Source organism: Miscanthus floridulus, unplaced genomic scaffold (genome assembly GCF_019320115.1).
Source record: "Miscanthus floridulus cultivar M001 unplaced genomic scaffold, ASM1932011v1 os_1299_1, whole genome shotgun sequence".
Lineage (NCBI taxonomy): Eukaryota > Viridiplantae > Streptophyta > Magnoliopsida > Poales > Poaceae > Miscanthus > Miscanthus floridulus.
In genome coordinates this window covers 106,123-114,483 of record NW_027097641.1, presented here as the reverse complement: position 1 = coordinate 114,483, position 8,361 = coordinate 106,123, and the positions used below count along the sequence as shown (strand labels likewise).

The 8,361-nt window shown below is 48.5% G+C and overlaps 1 protein-coding gene across 1 annotated transcript; it reads right to left on the bottom strand.

The window, feature by feature from the left end:
- Positions 1–202: 202 nt before the first annotated feature.
- Positions 203–2,029, bottom strand: LOC136533906 (probable indole-3-pyruvate monooxygenase YUCCA5). The gene is made up of 2 exons (XM_066526426.1): positions 870–2,029; positions 203–752 (listed from the first exon to the last, which is right to left on the bottom strand). The coding sequence occupies exons 1-2, from the start codon at positions 1,905–1,907 to the stop codon at positions 525–527; spliced, it is 1,266 nt and encodes a 421-aa protein (XP_066382523.1). The 5' UTR covers positions 1,908–2,029; the 3' UTR covers positions 203–524.
- Positions 2,030–8,361: the final 6,332 nt, after the last annotated feature.

The window sequence follows — 8,361 nt, the reverse complement described above, 5'->3', positions numbered from 1 at the left end:
TGTGAAGAGTCATACAAAGAGTAGTAACAAAAAAAAAATTAACAAGAGGTGATACCTCTTCATCACTAACCATACACTGCTAAACCTGGCTACAAAGTGTAGTTGAATAACTACACTGGTGGTGTGTATACAATACAATAGCTAGAACAAAGAAATGAACATGCTACTAGGTCAATGAAAAATAAGAGCCTCTTCTTCCATCAACAGGTTCCTACTATATACACCAAGCTAGCGGCCATAGCTGCAGTAAAAATCCCCTAGGGCTCACTCACTTCCCCTACTGATCTATGGGAGGGCTCCATTTTTTTTTACTCAACTCACTCTCACTGTTTTTACCGTATAACCTAATCAACGACTACTACTAGTAATGTACTTGGCAGGCAAATTAAAGAACAAATCAACTACAAACCAAGGGGATTGGACTGACTAACTAAAACACCATGAACGAACAACTGTATGTGTCTCTGTGTGTGTGCTTCAGTAAGTTAGCTTCCTTCGTCACGCTGGTGGCTCCACGGATCAGATTAGAAGACGACGGAGATGCAGCGCCTGTGGCAGGCGCCGGCCCTCTTCGTCGGCTTGGTCTCCTCCCTCCAAACGTTGCCAAGGTCCTTGGCAATGCGCATGGCATCGGCGGAGGCGCCGGAGAGACCACGCCGGGTGAAACCGACAGCGTAGAGCCCTGACTGACCCTTCCATCCGTGGGGGAAGGCGGTCTTTGGGTATCCGTCCTTGTTGAAGAAATCGTTGCCCTGAAATAATTAATTGGAGATGGGGATTGATCAGATCAATGTTCTTGCAATGGAACAGTAGTACGTATAATGGCACTGCCATGTATTTGAATTTGAATTATTGAAGTGTGAATTTACCTGGAGCCACTGTGGCACGTTGCTGCGGTATCCTGTGGCGAGGATGACGGCGTCGAAGTTGAGCGTGCGGCCGTCGGCAAGCTCAACCTGGCCGCCCTTGCCGAAACGTGTGACGGCAGGGACGATGGCGATGTCACCGGCACGGATGCGGGCGAGCGCGCCGTAGTCGAGCACGGGGGTGCGGCCATACTTCTCCTTGAGCTCGAGCGGGCCGGCGGCGGGGCGGCGGTGGCCGAGCTTAGCGAGGTTGCCGAGGACGAGCCAGGCGAGGAGCACCATGATCTTGTCGACGATCCAGAGCGGGAGCCAGCGCATGAGGAGCACGGCGAGCTCGAAGGTGGACTTGCCGAGCACCTCGCGGGGGAGGACGTGCACGGCGTCGCGCACGACCATAGCCGGGCGGGCGCCGTGGTCGGAGAGGTCAAGCGACACCTCCATGCCCGAGTTCCCGCACCCCACGACGAGCACGCGCTTGCCGGCGTACGCCTCGCCGGACTTGTAGTCGCTGACGTGGGTGACCTTGCCGTCGAATCCGTCGAGCCCCGGGATGTCCGGGACGACGGTCTCGGCGTTCTCGCCCGTGGCGACGACGAGCCAGCGGCCGATGTACTCCATGTCGCCGCCGTTGTTGGGCGCGGAGGTGACGATGCGCCAGAGTCCGGACGTCTCGTCGTAGCGCGCGGACAGCACGGTGCTGCTAAACTCGGGCTTGATCTCGAACTTGGCCGCGTAGTCCTCGAGGTAGTCGATGAACTGGCGGCGGGTGGGGTACTCCGGGTAGTGGTTCGGGAACGGCATCCGCGGCAGCTCGCAGAACTGCTTGGGCAGGTGCAGCTTGAGGCGGTCGTAGGTGCGCTTCTGCCAGAGAGAAGCGATGCAGTCGGCTCGCTCCAGGATGACGTAGGGGACGCCCTGCTCACGCAGGCACGCCGCCACGGCGAGCCCCGAGGGACCGGCGCCCACGATGATGGGGCCGTTCACCCACACGCAGCGCGGGGAGGAGAGGCTGTTCATGCGGTCGGTAGGAAGGAGACCCATGGTTGGGTTGCTTTGTTTCTTCGCTACTGCGTGTGTGTGTATGTGTATGTACGCTGAGGTGGTGGTGGTGGTGTGATCGATGAGTATGTAGCTGTTGCTGCTGAGAGCTCGAGCTAGAGGTAGAAGAAGAAGGAGGGGGAAGTGTTGTTTGTTGCTGTTGCTGCTGGAGGTGGAGAACGGAGGAGATGTTCGTTGTTGTGTTGGTGGTTTGGGGGCTTAGACTAGGGGGGTTATATAGGGAATTCCCCTGTTTTCGTTCTAGGAGGAATGAGAAAAATCGATTCTGGCCGGCCTGAGTTCCTGACCCTGCCCTGAGGCCTGAGGGTGGCTAGCTCGAGCGATTGACTGACTACACATGCAGGGATGCCCTGTAGCCAGTGACCAGTGGGACGACGGGGCGGAGGGTGGTGGTGCTGGTGCCGCTGCATGCGAGCCACGCACCCGCCGCCGGCCCATTGTTTGCAAGCATTGGCGCCGTGGATCCACGACGCTGCATGCGGAGCGATCCCGTTTACTATTAGTTTTATTAGATTAGTTATTAACCCCCGCCGCGCGGTTTGTTAATCCACGCGCACTTCGCACGCTAACGCCATCCCTCTGTTATTCCATTTGCTACAAGTGTCATCCACGGTCTATGTACTCCCTCCCTCTGTTTTCGGAATGAATGAATGAAGGCCGTTTAAGCTTTGTCCTAAGCTAAACTAATTTAGCTTTAATTCGATAGGGCCAATATTTAAAAAAAAAGAGATAAAAACATTTATTACATCAAGCTATATAATTTCGTAAAATCTACAATTAATTATGCCATAATTTATTTGTATTAATTGTACATACTAATATCTTTTTTTACAAATTTAGCTAAGGCTAAAGATGTCGTTTCAACCTAAGGAAACAAATCTAAAACAACCAACGTTTTAGATTGGAGGGAGTACGACATAGTAAATTCTGACAAACAGAGCACTAAATTTCAAGAGTGAACCGGTTAGTTTGGACCAAATCTAAGAACATCATGCGCAAAGAGGTACCGTAGCAACATTTTTTGTTGGTTGTAGTCTGAACAACAGAAATTATAACTACAAACTTACCGACTTATTCTATAATACAATGCAAGATTATCTTTTGTAAAATCAAAAACTGCATTGTGCAAGCTATCGCGATCACCATCAAAGTTAGAAATCTTTTAGCTATCACTACCACAAAATTGATTTTAGGACACTCTTGATTTATTTTTAGAGGCGACACTGTTAATGTGCCACTACCATATATAGGATATGTGGCCAAACAACTAATTCTGCCTCAAAAAATGCCCCCAAAGCCTACACCGCCCAATAAGCCAAACCCTAACTCAGTCTCCTCATATTGCCACCCTCCACACTTTCATCACTCCTCTCTTTCGGTCAGCCCACCAATGGCCGCTCTCCCTCCCTATCATTGCCCGCTAAATACGACCCCAACCCATTGCGCCACGGGCGTGTATCCAGTCCATGCACACACCCACATAGTGCCCAACGACAATGAGCACTACTGGATTTCAGGTTTGCACTCGGCAAAGCCTTTGCCGAGTGCGGCACTCAGCAAAGAACACACGGCAAAAAATTGATCGGCAAAGCCCTCTTTGCCGAGTGTCTTTTATCGGGCACTCGGCAAAGAAAAGCGACCGTCACGACGCCGGCCCCATTGACAGTCGCTTTGCCGAGTGCCAACCCTGCAGGCACTCGGCAAAGATTTTTTTTTAAAAAAAAATTCTTTGCCGAGTGCCCTCTATCCAGCCCTTGGCAAAGATGTTTTATTTTATTTTTCTAAAAATTCTTTGCCGAGTGCCCCCTGGCCGGCGCTCGGCAAAGTTTGAATTTTTTTTTTTAAAAAAAATCTTTGCCGAGTACCCTCTGGCCGGTACTCGTCAAAGTTTGAATTTTTTAAAAAAAAAATTTCTTTGCCGAGTACCATGGTTATGGCACTCGGCAAAGCTGAAAAAATGGTTTTCCGAGCGCCCATTTTTCCAGCTTTGCCGAGTGCTGTGACCATGGCACTCAGCAATGGGGTCCTTTGTCGAGTGCAACACTCAACAAAGTGACCCAAAACGGTAATTTTTAATTTTTTTTACATTCCATCATGACAAATAAATTCATACAAACATATATCACATATATATCTCATCCATCACATATATATCTCATCCATCACATATATATCTCATCCATCCACACATTCATCCGCACATATCACATCCATCACAATATATATCACATATATAATAATAAGTGCTCAAGTCCATCCTAATAAATCCACAAGTCCATCACAAGTCCATCAAAGTCCACAAGTGCATCACAAGTATATCACAAGTCCATCACCAAGTGAACAACAAATGAAAAAAAATACAGCGTGCACTCATCTCGGCCACTACGACTGTGGTGAAGGCCCAGCTCCATCATTCGGAGGTGCATGAGGTGGATTATTCGAACCATCGTCAGATGGAGACTGTACAAAGGAAAAAAGATTGCATGTGACACAAGATTATTTGGATAGCTAATCTAGGAAGGTAGAGGCCATACAAGCAAAGCATAAGCGAAAGTAAAAAACTTTCATACTCACAGGAGTAGCTGCAGCTGCAGGACGTGGAGGCGGAGGTGGAACCAACAGCCCAGCTGGCAGAGAGAAGCCCACACGTTGCCTAAGCCCTTATAGGAACTCTATAATGTCCGTCAGCCTCTGCGCCTGGGCCTGCCGCTCGGCCCGCTCGGCCTCCAGTTGGGCCGCCATCCTCTACTGTCCGGCCTCTAGCTCCTGACGTTGCCTCATTTCTTGTTCCAGCCGGGCCTGTAATATTTCACTCCAATGTTTCAGTAATACAAAGCTAATTAAGGTGTGTAAAGATCAATGTATGACGAGTAAAATAGAAATAACCTCGAGTGCGTCGACCCGGTGCTGTGGCGAGGCGACGCGGTGCAGGTAGACTGGCACGGCGACGGGAACTCCGACTTGGCTTCGACAGGCTCTTCTCTACAAAAAATAGAATAAAATACTGTCATTTAAAAAAAAATCAGCAGAACCTCCCCTGCATGGTGAGGTTTCCAAAGCCTACAAAAAACAATGGCACGATGACCGACAAGCACATATGTCTCAAGAGAAGCCATGTAGTTTGGATATCAATCCATGTAGAAGAATATATCCAAGTAGTACCACTACTTCTACTACTACTTCCACTATTGCTACTACTACTACCACTAGTTCTACTACTACTACCACTATTGCTACTACTACTACCACTAGTTCTACTACTACTACCACTACTTCTACTACTACTACCACTAGTTCTACCACTACTACTACCACTAGTTCTACTACTACTACCACTAGCACTACTACTACAACTAATACTACTACAACTATCGCTACCACGACAAAAACAAGAGAGAGGGCATACCTAACGGGCGCTGGGGTAGGGGCGGGCGGCGTCGGGGCGGGCGGTCCACAGGGCGCGGCCAGGGGCAGGGTTGGCTCCTACTACTCCTCCTCCACCTCCTCCTCCCCTCCTCCCCCTCCTCCTCCTCCTCCTCCTCCTCCCCTCCTCCACCCGCCGGCGTTGGCGGGTCGGCGTGGGCGAGCTGGCCACGCTTGGCCACACGCGGGCGTAGGGGCGGGGGTTGGTGGGGGCGGGGGCAGGCGCCGGCGCACGGCGTGGGGAGGTGCTACGGCGCGCGGCACGAGGAAGGGCGGCAGCGCGTGGCATCGGCGGCGGCCCGGTGGCTGGTGGCCGTGGGGGTGGCCGCGGGCGAGGCGCACGGGGAGGGGAGGGCGGTGCGCGGCGCGGGGGCGGGCCGACGTTGGCGGGCGGCGGTGTGGGGACGGCCGGGAGCGGCGGCGTGGGGCGGTGTTGGCCGGGAGCGGCACGCGCGGAGGCTGTCTATCTGCGTGGCTTGGACTGCCCGGCCGAATTCACCTGAGTGCCCCCACCCGTCCCTTTGCCGAGCGCTGGATCAGGGAGGCACTCGGCAATGGAGGCAACTTTGCCGAGTGCCCCGATCCAGCAGTCGGCATAGATTTTTTTTGAAATACCTTTGCCGAGTGCCCCTGTGAAGGCACTCGACAAAGAGGAAATTTCTAAAAAAAATCAAAAAACCTCTTTGCCGAGCGCCTTATTCTTTTTGCCGAGTGACATGCCCCGGCGCTCGGCAAAGTTTTTTTTGTTTTTGGCCTTCAAATTTTTTGTGCAGCCCTTTTAAAGTACCAGGAACTCCTCGTTACAATTTGGGGATTTTTTGTGGCTTTTTGATATATTTAGTTACTTTATTTCGTTTACTTGAATTTTTTCAAAAAAAATATAAATTTGAACTGCACGTGGTACGAATAATGGGAAAAATTTATATTTGATCTATATTTTTCCATTATTCGTACCATGTGCAGTTCAAATTTATATTTTTTTAAAAAATTCAAGTAAACGAAATAAAGTAACTAAATATATAAAAAAGCCACAAAAAATCCCCAAATTCTGTGGATTTCCGCACTATTTGTACTCTGAAATTACGTTGTATGGATGTGATATTCAACTGGAATTCGGGTAATATGATCTTCAACAGTCTTATTATACTTCGACTCTGTGGATTTCCCTTCGCGGAAATCAGGTCGCTTCATAAGGCACCGACCGTGGCCAAAAAATTATATATTATCCAGAGTAAACCCTGATCCTTGCTATGCTTTGGGGAAACGGTGGTCAGAAGAGAACCTTATGCTATATATACTCCACTAGTTAAACCGTGTCTAACCATTTCTTTTTCTAGGAATACTAATTAACTAAATAAACCGTGTGTTACATGAATGAAAGCAAAAATACCAACTGGTGACATGCTGTCAAAGCGAGCCTTCCAACCAATCCCCAGTTTCCAAGTGGAAAAAAAATACTATAGCTAGCTAGCTACCAGTGGACTGCCAGGTGGGCCCGTCACTTTACAGTGCAGGGCCAGCAGGGCCGGTGGCGCCATATGCATCGTTCGCAGTGCACTGCACAGCCTCTCTCAGCTTTTTGGCGCGATAGACGTTTATTTTCGTGCACGCGCATGCACTGTTGGCAGTCCAACTTTGCTGTGATGTACTTTTTCTTGATATTGTTGATGCAACTCGATCTTCAATAAACTAGGAAAGGAGGCCGGCACAGCTCAAAAGCCTCGGTGTGCAACGCTTGTGTTTCTCATGGCCTCATGGGAATCCATCTGTTCTTTTGTATTTGTATTCAAACACACGGAGAATGCATGTATCCCATTGCATCATCTTTTACAAAGACAAAAAGGTTCATATATGAGCAGGGGAAACATGAGTTTGTAGTTAATGACATATATAAGTTTTAGTTAAACAACAACACTGAATACATATGTTGGATCAATCCCTTGAAAATTTCTAAGGAAGTATCACAACTTTAACCTATGATAACTTCGTCAATTTTGAAATATGTCGGCTCACTATGTCGGATGGTGCTCATACGGATATATATATATAGTTTACGTCCATACATTCGTATGGGTGAGTGAACGTGCGTCCTTATACCGTCTGCGTATGTACTATTATGTACTTAGCCAAAAAAAAAAGTGTTGGGCCACGGTATGATAGCTAGGTTTCGTGTGAACCATGTTGTTGCTTACGTTTACCATCTTCCTGTGATCAGCTACGGAAGTAGCAATTGGACTGTAGTATGGTGTTTGGCAAAAGCAAGCCCCAAACTGAAGCAGCTGCTGGGCAGCTTCACTAGTCACTAGTCACTGTACATACTGTGTCCCCTCCGACGCTGCAAAATATATATCCAGTGTCCTTTGCGACCTATATCAAGAAAGATGTAAGCAACACACAAAAAAGGGCGACGCGGACACATCCTCTTACACAAAAGAAGTCCATGTAGTAGGATCCAAATTTTTGCACCTCCAAGCAGCTTCCTGACTTGGCTCCATCATCACAAAGGTCCCTCATCATCACTGACATCTCCCCCATACCTTGAGTGTGTGTCATCATCGTCGTTATCTAGAAACTAAACATGATTAGATCAGAAAATGTATTAGTAGCTCGCTAAGGGTCAATGCACTACTTTATTGCAAACTTAAGTCAAATTAATAATGTACACTTAGTCTATTTGATCTGGATGTGTACTGTACCCATACCTAAACCTAATTAACCTATATGTTTGGTGTCCTCCTATTTTGTTCCCATCCTTGCATGGCGCCAAAGCTCCAGTTCACATTTCCTCTTTGTACCTAATATTCTCACACATGCATCATATATATGCTGATATATACATAAAAAAAGAGGGGAATGAGCAGAAACAATAGCCATTCTTTCAAGTGCCAACAAACATTCCACAGATTCTTCCGCGTATTAGCTAGTACCATCGGAGGCGCAAAATTAACAATGGCGCTTAGCTTCTTTCGGTGACGCAAAATTAACAATGGCGCTTAGCTTCTTTCGGTGAGAC